Source organism: Rhinolophus sinicus, chromosome 5 (assembly GCF_057876585.1).
Source record: "Rhinolophus sinicus isolate RSI-liver-muscle chromosome 5, RSI-T2T, whole genome shotgun sequence".
Taxonomy (NCBI): domain Eukaryota; kingdom Metazoa; phylum Chordata; class Mammalia; order Chiroptera; family Rhinolophidae; genus Rhinolophus; species Rhinolophus sinicus.
Genome location: NC_142505.1, coordinates 35,938,021 through 35,953,986, shown reverse-complemented (window position 1 = coordinate 35,953,986; position 15,966 = coordinate 35,938,021). Strand labels below are relative to the sequence as shown.

The following is a 15,966-nucleotide window of genomic DNA, read 5'->3' as shown; positions in this document are numbered from 1 at the left end:
TAACATTAAGAATGGAAACATTCATTTGCTTAAGATGCATTGTGGGGGGAAAAAAGATGCATTGTGGAAATTTTTGAAAATATATGACTTCCTACTATCGAGTAAGTTTTAGTGTTTTCAATTAAAACACTAAAGGTTACTTTGCTTAAACTTAAATCTCCAGAATTAATAATGGAGGGGAAAGCTGTTACCATAAAATACAACTGGTTTTCTTCTGTGACCTACAGAAATAGATTCAATACTCTACAGTAGCCTCTCATCCATACACTCAAACTTCTGCTTGGTAAATAAAAACATAATAGAAGCACCTGTAACAGTAAGATTTAAAAAATACTTTTTTCTAACCAGGAGCACATTCCACCTTTTCCTTGGGTATATATCAATTTTAGCGTCCCAGTCAACAAAACTGAAAGCTGAAAGGAAGACATGAAAATAGTAGAAATACTATGCCTGATAATTATTGATTTTGAGGGATGGCGTGAGGGGGAAACCAAGTATCTCTCACTGCCTCCTATTTCCCCACAATTGGGCCATAGCTCTTTTCACATTGGCACAAATATAATATATCCTAATACAAGATGCTTTGGTAAAATCACACTAGGTGAAAAAAATAACAATAGAGCATCCATTTACAGTTTAAAAGCTAAATATCTGAGGCTGCTTTGATCTCTTGAATAAACAAATGAGAAGCACTAAAAAAATTCTTAGAAATTTAGAGATTTTTGTTTCCAACAGTTGTAAATTAAAATTGTACAAGATGTTTTTCTGGCCTGTGTCTCATTTGTTTTGCTTTACAGTAAATACAATGAATTTTTAAAAATAATGGCAGACACAACATACTTGATATTTACAATAGCTTGTAACAAATACAATACCTGAAAAACAATTTCTAATTTTCCATTTATTATTGCTATTTAGTCACAGAAAAGATTAACAGTCTCCAAGAAATTTATTTTAGCATATGCCATATATTGATATAATAATTTTATATGAAGAGAAACCACCGAGGAAGTAACTAATATGGTGTTCTTACAAGGAAACAAAGGAAAGGCAATAAAGAAATTCTTCCATAAAAAGACTTTTGATCTGCATCATTTTTTCCAAAATATAAAACCTTAATATTAGAAGCAAAGAGAAAAACAACAAAAGAAACAATAAAACAGAAGACCAAGGATAAGGAATTGCTCTATGCAGATGTTTTGCATATGTAGTATATATGTATGGACTGAGTTACAATAAAAATACTTATTATAGTCACTTCTCATATAGAGTTAGAAATAGCAATATCCAATCTAGCATGACTGGACTGACATTTTCTCAGTCTTCAATTACATGATGAATAAGAGCTATGCAGCAGTCATTTCTGGTCAGCAGTATCATGATAAATGCTTGATAAGATATAATTTTTCTCCTTGTTCACTTGTAAAAATTGGTGCCTTTTTGTAATGTTCTACAAGTTCTTCCATGGTGCTGAATTTACGCTGCCCAATGCAGTAGACAGTCTCTTTTAGTTGGACTTTAAAATGCTTGTTTTTCCCTTGTGCTTTTAGTGACACTGAGAAATCATTTGGCTAAAAGAGAAAAAACATGTAGTGTAAACATTTTGAAAGACATCTATTAGCATTTTAATATTAAACAGCTAAAATATGAGCACTCACTAAGTACTAGGCACTATGCTAAACTATTTACATAGATTACCTCCTTTACGCCTCAAAACCCATTTTACAGATAAGAAAATTGAGGCTGAAGGAAGCTAAGTTGTCCAAGATCCATCTAGTTAACAGATCCAGGATTCAAACCCAAGCAGTCAGACTCCAAAGTCACTTAACTAATATGTTCTACCTAATACCCATAACAAATCCTTTAGTTTAACATCTGAAGCACAAGAGCTATCTTCTGTCCAGTCAGATTACTGGAGAAACACATGAGAAAATCCAAGACATCCATCCTTTTTCAATTAGTAGCTAACAGCAGCTGTCTTACAGAGTAGCTGAGATAATATTCTGAATTCTCAAAGATGAAGGACACAAAAATGAGAATTAACGTAAATTTAGGAGAGGTCATAAACTCAAATGCCTACAAGGGGCAAAATGAAAATGAAACAAGTGACAGAGTAGATGGACAAAAGATACTACAGTCACTCTTCCCTATCATCAACTACCCACTCTTCCTGAGGGATTATGTACAGGCGCCAGGCTAAAGGAGGTGGCCACTTAGCGGTGATTGCAGGAATAAGGGCTCAATGATGACAGGATTTTCTATTTTAAAAGGGAATCTGATTCCTGAATTTTTATATAATATATCTCCCAATATTTAAATACTGACAGTAAATTCATGTTTAAAAAACATTGTACAGGTCAAACAAAATATGCCTGAGATTTTTACTTTAAAAATTCTACTGCTAAAATTAATACATTTGGCTAATACACTCAATATCTACAAGAAAATACATAGTGTTCTGCAATTAAGCTACTTCATTAATTAGGCTTTTTCTAACCTAATTTTTTTTTGAGCAATCTGTTTCAATCAGAAGCTTCCTTTTATATAGTTATTGCCAAAGTTTCAAACAGTGGACTTCTTGGAAACATCCCATACTTACGGTTACTTCACCACCCACTCCAAGGTCACTCCCTTCCTAACCCCTCTGCTCACTGCTTGTCTTTGAAAGCAGGGCCAGGTCAGGCATCTAACAGAAAACCAATCCAATCACTCTTCCCTGTCACTAACCATCTGCTCTTCCTGAAGGGTTAGGTACAGGCTCCATTTCCTGAAATTCATATTGGCAGTTCAATTAATCTCAGTCTCTCCTCTTTCCTTTACACATAATACACACCCCAACGTGTACCACTTTAGGTTTTTATCTCTTTTGACCTTTTGTACAATCACATATTCACTTTCGTACAACTACATACACACAAAGCAATACTAATCATGATCCGGAAAGTGGAAACATAGTGGTATCTTTCCTTTATTAAGGAAAAATAAAGGCCATCTGTAAGGGAAATGAGTATCAAATTCTAATATCCTAGACAATACCCCAAAGAAGCCCACATAACTATTTTCTTATTCAATTTTTATGGTTTTATAGTTTTGTTTTACTAGTATTAGAATAAAATTTTTTATTGCAAATGCATTTTAAATATCATGATTGTTAAATTTGAGGTACATAGTAAAAGTGAATTCCAACTTCCAAACAACAAATTTATGAAGAAACTTAAATACCACTTTTTAAAATTTAGAGATTTTCTTTATCATAAGGACCACAGTGCATCTAATATGCAATTTAAGAAATGTTTTCCCAGTTTTGTCTACTATATTGTTCTACTTTCAATGAAGAAGCCAGTGTTAAATGTTCTCCATTTTTTCAGCTGAATGTAAAAAATATTTCAGGAATGCAAAACCAACAGAACTAGACAAAGCCAAACAATCCAGTGTAGTATATCTGCTAGGACTATATTTTATTCAAAATAAATACAGTTGGAATGAACATTGAATTTAGCTTCAGAACATTTATGCTTATGTTCCAGCTTACTACCTGGTTAATTTCAGGGAAGCTACTTAACCTTTCCAATCCTCTATTTTATTTTTTTTAATACCCAGAGCACTATTTTCATTTACCTTTGAAAACCAACTTACCGAAGACTCACTATCACGAATGAGGAAATCACCTTCGTGCCCTCTTTCATTTAATGCCATTTCTGCTTGATGCCTGGTGACTTTCCCATAATACCAAGGATTGCCAGCGAACTTTCCAGTGAGTGAAGGCCTAATGTAATCACACTGTGGAGGTGATGGTTCCAAACCTGAGGTTAATGGATTATTCTGCATAATGGTAACATAGTTTTTTGGCACCAGACCAACCATTCCATTGATCTTCCTGCATTTCCACCACTCAGGGTCATTTTCAGGTTTTTCAATAACATCCATTACATCTCCTTTCTCAAAATTAAGTTCTTCATCATTGGATGAGCTGAATGGGTAAAGAGCCTGAACCACATGCAACACTTGTCCAGTATTTAGGTTATTGACGACTGCTGCTAATTTCTCTGACAGAGAACCCACATGGTCACCCAAAGGACTGTCACCTTCCTCAGTTACATAGTTTGATGGGAACCATCCAACTTGTCCATTGTAGCTACCCCGCCACCACCCATCACTGCATTTCTCCATGACGATCACCTTCGTCCCTTTTATCAACGATAATTCATCCTCTCTCTCTGCCATGTAGTTAAATTTCACATGCGCAGGCATGTTGAGGTCATAGAGACGTTCTCCTGGGTCAACAAAGCTATCATCAGCAGGAGATGCAGAATCTGGCACACTATGTTTTCTTTTCACTTTTCCAATGCCTGTTTAAATAAAAAGGGTTAATGAGAAGACAAAACAATGATATCCAAAAAACCATCAATCTATTCATTATTCAAAAAAGATCTTCAACTCTCGTTTAATCTTTTAAATTTAGATAATAAATGTCTTTCTTTTTTACATCTCTATGACTTATTTTAACAATTTGCACTTTTGACCACCCCCTTCACAAATTCTCTTTCCATAACCAAACACTTAACTGTAGTTATTATATGAAAGTTTACCTTCTCATCTTTTTTTTGTCAAAGGCCCTGAAATAACTGCATAACGTAATTAAAAAGTTGTTGTGAATTAATAAATTTTCTCTTAAATGTAAATGTAGATTATTTCTCATGTCTACAATAAGTACATAAAGGCTCCACTAAACCCATATTCTTTTTGTCTTACTTTTTAACCTAGAGTCTACAATTCGCTGTGCAGAAATAAAACACTAACTTAAATTACAACTTGATATGCAATATAAATTGTAGTTATGTCTACCATTTGCTTTCTTAGTTCCAAGACCCAGGTTGCTCTATTTACCTCTTATGTTTACTTTAAAATATTATTTACTTGTTTGCCTCCCCTCACTCCATTCACATGTAAACTCCAAAAGGGCAGAGATTTTGTTTACTTTGTTCATGGATATAATCCCAAAGATCTCACATAGTAGATGCCTAATATATATTTATTGAAAGAAATGAGAAAATCACCAAATGGTACTATTGTCACAAATGTATGCTACATCAACTTCACTCAGGCATTTTCACTGCAGCTCATTTCTTAGCACATGACGGTGTTCTACTTTTACCGAGAAAACTGAGGCATTCCTTGGTAAAATTTCTCAAATACCTTCTCACTCTCTCAAAACTTTCTCATTACCTTCACTCTTTTTCTTCACCCAAGTTTCTAAGCACTGATCCTTCTGGGTTCTAGATACCACCTTTCCTGCCTCTTTTAGGATTCTTGGCCATCCTTTTTTTCCTTCCTATTCAGTCCCTTCTATTATTTTTAAAAACATACTCAGATTGCTTCTATTCCAAAATACAGTTACTTCAACTCTGCTACTCCTTTTTTTTTTTTTTTTTTTTTTAATTAAATTTATTGGGGTGACAATTGTTAGTAAAATTACATAGATTTCAGGTGTACAATTCTGTATTACATCATCTATATATCCCATTGTGTGTTCATTGCTACTCCTTTTCAACTATGCTATTATTTATAAAGTTGTCTTCCTTTTATCCTTCAACCTGTTCACCACTCACTCACTCACTCCTAACTCCTTATATAATCTGGTCACCTATGTCTACTATTGTACTAAAACTACTCAATTAAAACCATTCTTATGAAACTGTCATCTCTTTACTGCTAAATCAGTACCTTTTAGAGTACTCAGTCTTTTTAAACTCCATGCAGCAACCAAGATCACAGATTACTTTCTCCATCATTTTCTCCTTTACCTTCCCTGAGAGTCTCTTGTTTTCCCTACTGACCTGTTTAAATATTCTTGGGGTCTCGTCTGGGCTCTTCTAAACCTTGTTGTAAAATTGCATTGTATCTGTTTACTTGTCTACTCCTTAATAAGAGAATGAGCTTCCTTGGGGGGAAAAAACTGGATCTTATTACCTTGTATATGCTTAGCAGTACATACACTAGTAGTAGGAACAAAATGAATGAATGCTGAATGAATAAATGAATGATTCCTCAGTTGAAAGTGTTTCCCAAGATGCCATACTTGGATTTCCCCTCTATTTCAAAGAAATCATACACTTTAATTTTCTATAACTTCCATACAGAGGGTTCTAAGGTCCCTATGCAGCTCTAAGCTCTTTCTGGAAATCAAGCACTACAATTCCAATCGTCACTAGAAATCTACATAATGTACCATCAGCACCTCAAATACAAACACCTACATCAAAATTCCATAAATCAACTCCCTCCCTCCTAATTTCCTTAATTCTGGTTAACGGTATCACCATCCTAAAAAAAATCCCCACATTAAGGATTTCTGCAGAATAGAGAACTCTAGGCCTCCATCTCTCCAAAAAAGTAATTAATGAGCTGGCAAATATTGTCAGAATTAACTTTTTGCAGAACTCTGGAATCTATTTAAAAACTTATAAAAACTAGGGCAAGACTTAGTGAAGAAGCTGCCACTTTGTAGTAAGAGAACATTGTAGCATTTTAAGTTACCTGCCTAGCATCTCTTACGTCCCAAATCAGCAGTGGCTGTGAGGATGGCAACCTGTACTCCTAATGCTAGAAGAAGTAACACAAATCTTATTGACAAAGAATTGGACTGTGGGTTTCAACCTATCTGGCAGCAACCTAAAGGACCAGCACAATGGCTTGCCTTGGTTTCGCCCAACTCGGAGCATTCCCAGGCTAGAGTGCCTTTTGCTAAAATCATTTAATTGATGCAATGGCTTGGGGCAAGGGACAATAATTGGGACAAGGAGTACACATACTGAAAACCCTGGGAAGGAAGAGTTTGGGATAGGATATATGTGGGGTAATAAGGGCTTTAAAAAAAACTCCTGTGTATACCAGAGAATCAAGAATGCCATACACACATGTTCAGGAAAGGCCCGAGAAGCCCCTAAGATTTCATCTATGGCTGACCTTAGGATTCTGAAGAAGCAGTAAGTGAAATCTAAGGGAGAGTTATAAATAGCCTGGTTAAGTGATGAAAAGAATATCATTTTTCTTTGTGGTTCCAGGTACTTAAGCAAACTGTCAAAACACTAGCTGACCAATAAGCAAACAGATTTCAGTGGCCACACATGACAAAGAATACCGATTTTACAAAAATAGTTTGGAAAAGTCACTAAAGAAGCAAAATAACAACCTACAATAAGAAGCAACAACAAACCCTAGAGAGGGGGCAGAATCTGGAGGGGAAAAAACTATCAATCAAAAATTCTATATCCATCAAAACTGTTCTTCAAAACTGAAGAAGAAATTAAGACACTATCAGATAAACAAAAACTGAAGGAGTGTCTGTCACACTAGACCTGCACTATAAGAAATGCTAAAGAGTCTTCCAGGCTGAAATGAAAAGACACTAAACAGTAACTTGAAGTCACATGAAGAAATAAAGAACTGTGGGGAAGATGTTAGGAAAATTTGCCTTCATTGGCTGATACAGCTTCCAGGGCTGTATCATTGTTTTATGCTGTCTGTTTCTCCCTTATGCGGTGATGATAGTTCCCTCATGAGGCTTGTTAGGTTTCTCCCTCATGAGGTGATGCTTAAGTCTGTCTGTTAGCTTTTTGTTCCCTCACATGAGGTGCTGTTGTTTTTCCCTCACGTGAGGTGATGGTTAGCTTTTTGTTCCCTCACAGGAAGTACTGTTGTTTTTCCCCTCATGTGAGGTGATGGTTAGCTTAGGGTTAAGAAAAATTCTCCCTCATCTCAGCCCCAACAGGAGAAATATGGGATGATGTTGCTTTCTGTTTACCCCGCATCAGCAGATGAGGTGAAGAAGTAACTAAGTTATATCAGAATGACCTGACAGGAACGTTGCCAGGCTATGGAAGGCCTTGAACCAATGGTCCCAGGCGAGAACAGTAGGTATTGTTTGTCCGAATAAACTGGCCCTCAGCCGGATAAGCAATACTTTTATCACAGTAACTGCCGAACCCTCCCGGAACTGACCATTGGCGGGGGAGGGGCAGGGGGTGACAGAGGCAGGAACAAGAAACTTGGCTCAAAAGTACATCTGAAGAGATACATAAGACAGACCTCAGTTGGCAGTGCATTCGTCATTCATCATTGGTGATTCTTCATCATTCTAGCATTCTTGGGAACTTGCATGCAACAATGGGAGATTCCTCAGTTTTCCAGCCGCGGACCTTGTGAGGTCTGGCTGGTTCCTGACCTCTCCAGTGTTGTTTCCCCACAGTTTGGTGAGCTTCTTCAGCATAACATTGTTATTAATGTGTATAGTGTAGTCTTAGCTGCCTTTATTGGGAACTTGTATACAGCTTGTAACTTGCAGTATCACGCCCACTGTAATTGTTGCTATCCTATAGAATTTATTACTACTTTTGGTTATTCCTTATTAACTTTCTTTGTATATTTAGCCAAGTGATTTGTGGTCAATAGTAATATTGGTCAGTAATATATATATATATATATATGTATATATATATATATATATATATATATGTGTATATATATATATATAAAAGCCTTTTAAACTTGTGTGTGTGTGTGTACTCCTGTTTTCCCCACTCCCACAATGGTAAAGGTAGCCACATTCATAAATATAAAAGCCACTACTATTACATTTTTGGCTTGTAAGTCTTCTTTTCTTTCCTTTATGATTTAAGATTCTAATGTATGAAACAATAATTTCAAACCTAGATTAATGGGTACACAATGTATAAAGATGGAACTGTAAAGAAGCAGAGTTTTATATACTACTGAAGCAAAGTTTGTATTACTTGATTGTTAAAAAGTTAAGATGTTAATTATAATCCCCAGGTGATCACTGAGGAAAAACTAAAAAATATATAGAAAAAAAAATGAGAAGGGAAACAAAATTTTAAATCAGAAAAAAAAAAATCAATTACAAAAGAAGGGAGTAATAGAGGAATTGAGGGGAAAATGGTATAAGGCACAAAGAAAACAAGTAGCAAAATAGCTGAAGGCCTTCCTTAACAGTAATTACTTTATACATAGATAGATTAAAATGTTGGATTAAAAGGCAGAGAATGGCAGAATGGATTTAAAAATGTGATTCAACTCTATGCTATCCACAAGACACTCACTTTAGATCCAAAGATTCAAACAGGTTTGAAAGTGAGAGGATGGAAAAAGATATTCCATGAAAATGGCAACCAAGAGATCTCAGGTGGCTCTACTGATATCAGACAACATAGACTTTAAGACAAAAGTTGTTATAGGAGACAAAGAAGAACTTTATTATTTATTGTTAAAAGAGTCAGTCCACCAAGAATATGTAACAATTATAAATACAGACACATCAACAGCAGAGCCCAAACACATATAAAGCAAAACTGACAGAATTAAGGGGAGAAACTGACAGTTCTACAACATAGAGACTTCAATGGCTCACTCTCAGTAATGGGTAGAACTAGACAAAAGATCATTAAAGAAATAGAGGACTTGAAAAATACTATAAGCCAACTAGAGCTAACAGGCATATACAGAACACAGGTAAACAACAGCAGAATACGTATTTTTCTCCAGTGCTGCACATGCAACACTTTTCAAGATAAACCATATGTTAGGCCACAAGACAAATCTCAATAAATCTCAAGAGATTGAAATCACATAAAATATCTTCTCTAACCACATGGAATGAAACTAGAAATCAATAACAAAAGAAAAAATGAAAAATTCACAAATATATAGAAATTAATTAACACTCTCAAACTTATGGGTCAAAAAGAAATACAGATGAGATTGGAAAATACTTTGAGACAAATTAAAATGAAAACACAACATACCAAAACCTACAGGCTGCAGCAAAGCAGCGCTGAGAGGAAAATTTATAGCTCTAAAGGCTTACATTAAAAAAGAATATTGATCTCAATCAAAAACCTAACTTTACTCCTTAAGGAACTAGAAAAAGATCAAGCTAACAGAAAGGAAGCTAGCAGAAGGAAGAAAATAAAGATTAGAGCAGAGGTAAACACAAAGAGACTATAAAAACAACAAAGAATCAATGAATCCAAAAGTTGGTACTTGAAAATATCAGCAAAACTGACAAATCTTTAGCTAGACTGACCAAGAAAAAAACAGAGAAAAAACTCAAATTAGTAAAATCAGAAATGAAGTGGGGACATTACTAGAAACTTTACAGAAATAAAAAAAATAAGACAACACTACGAACAACTGTATGTCAAGAAATTAGATCACTTAGATGAAAAGGATAAACTGCTAGAAACACAAACTACCAAAACTGACAGAAGAAATAGAAAATTTGGACAGACCTGTAACAAGTAAAAGATTAAATCACTAAGCAAAAAACTTCTCAACAAGGAAAAGCCCAGGACCAGATAACTCGACTTGTGAATTCTACCAAACATTTCCTTCTCAAACTTCTACAAAAAAGAGGGAATATTTCCTAACTCATTCTGTGAGGCCAGAAACTAAAGCCAGATATAGACATCACAAGAAAACTGCTGACCAGTGTCCCTGATAAATAGAGATGCAAAAATCCTCAGCAAAATAGAAGATTCTCATTATTAATGGTAGTTATGTTCTATAAAGTCACCATGAATAACTGAATTAGCAAATACTGAACCACTGCACCTAGGGGAAATACAGTGCTAGATTTTCCAAGCTTCTGTTTACAATATTTTTGTCAACCAATCAATATATAACCTTGTTTTATGTGTGTTTCTCTTTAAAGACACTTTAACATAAACTGTTGATTCATTATCATTGAATTCACAACCACCAACACTATAACTCATGCCTGGAGTGAAGCTTACCTAATACGTGTATTTTTTCTGTAAGGCAAATCACAGTGTGTTTTTTTAACTTAGTAACACTAGAGAACACTTTAGTCCTATGCTTGGGACCACTTTAAACAGCAAAATCATCCCCAAAATCACACACATAAAAACCCCCCCAAAAACCATGGTGCTAAATAAACAGACTGTGAAAAGGACACCTATTTACAGTATGAGAGCTGAAACAAGAGGCAGAGCATTACCTTGTTCAAACTCAGCTGGCAACATGTGCATCAGGCAACTCAAATTTTTTGCCACTCTGCACATGTCTGCAAAAGCACAGCAAGTATCAATTTGGGGCTTACAAATAAATTTTAGCAAGTAGGCAAATTCACAATATGGAGTCTGCAGAAAATAAGGATCATCTATACTAGCAAATTAAATAAATACAGCAGCATATTAACAAAATTGTACATCATGACCAAGTAAGGTTTGTCCCAGCAATGTAAGGGTGGTTCAACATACGAAAATCAATGTTATACACCATATTAATAGACTAAAGGGGAAAGAAAAAACACATGATCATTGCAACTGATGCAGAAAAAGCACTGGACAAAATCTAACACCTTTTCATGACAAAAAGAGTCAGCAAAGTAGGAACAGAAAGGAATTTCCTCAACATAATAAAGGGTATTTATGAAAAACCCAGTTAACATCACACTCCATAGTGAAAAGACTGGAAGTTTTCCCCCTAAAATCAGGAACAACACATGGATGCCCTCCTTCACCACTTCTATTCAACACTGGAAATAACAGCCAGAGTAATTAGGCAAGAAAAAGAAATAATTCAAACTGGAAAGAAATAAAATAATTTTTATTCACAGATGACACGATCTTATATAGAGAAAATCCTAAAGAATCCACAAAAAGTTAGAATAAATGAATTCAGCAAAGTTGCAAGATACAAAATCAACACACAAAAATCAGCTGTATTTCTATGCACTAGCAATGAACAATCTGAGAGGAAATTAAGAAAACAAATCCATTTATAAATAACAAGAATACACAGGAAGAAATTTAATCAAGGAGGTACAAGACTTATACACTGCACACTACAAACTATTACTGAAAGAAATTAAAGACCTAAATAAGTGGAAAGACATTCTGTGTCTATAGATTTAAAGACAAGAATTTAGATAGCAATGCTATCCAAAGTGATCCACAGATTGAATGCAATCTTTAGCAAAGTTCCAATACCTCTTTTTTGCAGAAATGGAAAAGGTGATCCTAAAATTCATATGGAATTGCAAGGGACCCCAAATGGCCAAAACAATCTTGAAAAAGGAAAATGAAGTTGATGGACTCACACTTCCCAACTTCAAAGCTTACTACAAAGTCACAGTAATCAAAACAGTGTGGTACTGGCATAAAAGGACAGACATAGACCAGTGGAATAGAACTGAGAGTCCTGAAATACACCCATATATCCATGGACAAATGATTTTCAACATGGATGCAAAGACCGTTTAATAGGAGAAAGAATAGTTTCTGCACAAATGGGGTGGGGACAAATGGATATCCACATGCAGAAGAATGAAGTTGGGACTCCTACTTCACAACACGTGTAAAAATTAACTCAAAATGGATCAACGACCCAAATATAAGAGTTAAAACTTAAAAAAAAAAAAAAAAAAAAAAGTTAAAACTTTAAAACTCTCAGAGAAAACATTGGGTAAAGTCTTCATGACTTTGGATATATAGCAAAGAATTCTTAAGATTTGACAGCAAAAGAAAGAAAAAAAAAGATAAATTATACTTTACTAAAATAAAAAACGTTTGTGCAAAGGACACTATCAAGAAAGTGAAAAGACAAACTACAGAATTAGGATAACCCACAGAACTAGAAAAGAATTACTTGCAAATCGTAATTCTGATAAGGGTACATATCCAGAACATACAAAGAACTCTCAGAACACAACAGAAAGAAAAACATCCTATTTCAAAAATGGGCAAAGGACTTGAATAAACATTTCTCTGATGAAGATATAAAAAAAATCCTCTTTCAAAAATGAGCAAAGAACCTGAATAAACATTTCTCTAATGAAGATATACAAATGCCCACAAAGCACGGGAAAGCTGCTCAACATCAAAACCACAATGAAATACTATACTACTTCACACCTACCACAATGTTTCCCTGAAAATAAGACCTAGCCGGACCATCAGCTCTAATGCATCTTTTGGAGCAAAAATTAATATAAGACCCAGTATATTATATATTCTATCATATTGTATCATATTATGTCATATTATATTATATACCGGTCTTATATTAATTTGCTCCAAAAGACACATTAAAGCTGATGGTCTGGCTAGGTCTTATTTTCGGAGAAACACAGTACGATGGCTACAATAAAACCAAATGACAACCAAAAAAAAGAAAAAGAAAGAAAGAAAAGGAAAATAATGTGTTGGTGAGGATATGGAGAAACTGGAACCCTTCCTACATTGCTGGTCAAAATGTAAAACGGTGAAATTGCTGTGGAAAACAATCTGATGGTTCCTCAAAATGTTAAACACAGAATTACTTTATGATTCAGAAATTCTACTCCTATCTACCCAAATTCTACTCCTATATACCCAAAAAGAACTAAAAAAGGTATTCAAACAAATACTTGTTACACAAATGTTCATGACTTCAGTACTCACAACAAACAAAAGGTAGAAACAACCCAAATGTCCATCGATGAATGGATAAACAGTGATATATATAATGTAACATTATTCAGCCATACAAGCGATGACGTAATGATACATGCTACAACGTGGATGAACATTAAAAAGAGTATGCTAAGTGAAAGAAACCAGACACAAAACATCACATATTGTATAATTCCATTTATATGAAATAGCCAGAATAGGTAAATCTATATAGACAGAAAGATCAGGCTGCAGGAAGCGGGTGATAGGGATTGCCTGCTTAACAGGAATGGGTTTCCTTTTGAAAATGGATTGGAATTGGATGTGATGGTTGCATATCATTGTTAATGTACCAAATGCCACTGAATTATATACTTTAAAATGGTTAATTGTATATTATATGAATTTTACCTGATAAAAATTTTTTTCTTAAAAGATTCCCACATCAAATCCTTAAGAATCATCGTGTCTTCACTTTCCATTCCCACTATTCACATGCTAGTTCAGGTCTATTATATTGTGTTTGAGCCTTCACTACCCTCTACTAGTTTCCTGACTAATCCAAAATGTCCTATTTCAACCCATCTTCCATATCACCCAGTCTATTCTTACATATACAGCTGCAATCAATGATGCTATTGCTCAAGAGCCAGTAGTGGCTCTTCACTGCCTATTAAATCAAGAGAAATATTCTGCTTAGAATCTATAGCCCTCTCTAGAATGTCTTTAGCCTTCCATTCCAGGCTTGTGGTATAGACTTGAAAACAGTACAGACCTTGAATCACCTTTTGGGTTCAGATTCCAGCTATAACACTTAATTAACTGGAATCTTGAGCTATTTCACTTCTCTAAGCTTATAAATGGAGAAAACACCACTCACCATGGCAGTGTTGCGAAAACTGAATAATGTAAAGTAATATCACAGTAAATACAGTAAATGTTAAACAAAAAGCATCTTTCTATATGTCCTGCACTGAAACTATTCTAAATTTTTAATAAAAGTGGGCCACTTAAATCCCCTAAATAGATACTTCCACCTTCATGACTTAATTTACCTTGTTCGCTAGTTTTTCTCCAAAACCTTATTAAAACTTCTACCTCTCAAAAATCTATCCATTCAAGAAGTGCCATTTCAAATAACAACTTTATTATTTTATTCATCTTCCTGCTCCATGTTTTTCAACATCCTTCATTTCCCACCCTCAACCCCAATGATATATGTATGCTCTCCGTTTTTAAGCTCACTTTGTACTTCTGAGCTCCTTGTATCATAGCATTTCCTTTCTTTATCTTTTAAGACCCTCTACTAGAACATAAGCTTCGGGAGAAGAGCACTCTGTCTCACTGGTCTTTTGCATTTCCTATAATTTAGAACTGTGTACACAGCAGTTCTAAATAACTGTTAAATTGAGTAAAACTGAATACTAATAAGAGCAAATAAAAATTTAAACCTGAAAATAAAGGATAGTTTCAAAATGATATTTTTTAAATTCTGTAAAAGATAATCTCTAAGACTAATTATACATTGTCAGGGCCGGCCGGTGGGTCAGGCAGTTAGAACTCCATGCTCCTAACTCCGAAGGCTGCCGGTTCAATTCCCACATGGGCCAGTGGGCTCTCAACCACAAGGTTGTCAGTTCAATTCCTTAAGTCCTGCAAGGGATGGTGGGCTGTGTCCCCTGCAACTAGCAATGGCAACTGGACCTGGAGCTGAGCTGCGCCCTCCACAACTAAGACTGAAAGGACAACAACTGGAAGCTGAATGGCACCCTCCACAACTAAGATTGAAAGGACAACTTGACTTGGGAAAAAAAGGCCTGGAAGTACACACTGTTCTCCAATAAAGTCCTGTTCCCCTTCCCCAATACAATCTTTAAAAAAAAAATATGTATATATACATTGTCAAAAAAAGAATGAAGAATTTTTGGACAGACCCAATAATTAAAGTCCCAGGTGGGAAAACACCAAAAAACCTATTTTAATCTTAGAGGGCAGAAATATTTTAGTAAAAGAACATAAGCTTAGAATATTTGTTTTCTATGCAAAGCAAAGGCTTCTGTGATTTCTCTTGTGAGCATGTCTTCAACCTCATACCTGACCTGTTCAACTAATGCTACAGCCATACAAGCTCCTTGGTTACAAAAAAAATCTATGCTCTTTGAAGGCTCTAAGCCTTTGCACGTGATGGTTTTCTGCCCTAAAAAATATCGCCATCCTCATTCTTCAAGAATCAGTCATGGTATCTTCTTACTAGAGATTTCCCTATCTCTCCCCAAAACAGTTGATGTATTCCTCCTTTATGCCACTACTAGTCTTTGTAAATATTTTTACTGTAATGCCAACATTATATACCAATATTTGCTTCCTTAAGATCAAACACCATGTTTTTAATCATCTATCCACCTCTCTATTCCCAGTGACCATATTAAATATTATTACTGTTTATCATGTTCATGACTGACATATGCATGCATAAAAAATTGGTAACTTGCTT

The 15,966-nt window shown here is 35.0% G+C and overlaps 1 protein-coding gene across 2 annotated transcripts in view; it reads right to left on the bottom strand.

Annotated features, from left to right (window-relative positions):
• Positions 1 to 882: 882 nt before the first annotated feature.
• NCK1 (NCK adaptor protein 1) overlaps positions 883 to 15,966 on the bottom strand; it is a 79,678-nt gene continuing 64,594 nt past the window's right edge. For both annotated transcript variants that reach the window (XM_019747922.3, XM_019747938.3), the window contains 2 exons: positions 3,637 to 4,349; positions 883 to 1,571 (listed from right to left, as the gene is read on the bottom strand). In XM_019747922.3, the coding sequence (XP_019603481.1) occupies positions 1,377 to 1,571; positions 3,637 to 4,349 (908 nt within the window). In that variant the 3' untranslated portion in view covers positions 883 to 1,376. The remainder of the gene's footprint in view (positions 1,572 to 3,636; positions 4,350 to 15,966) is intronic.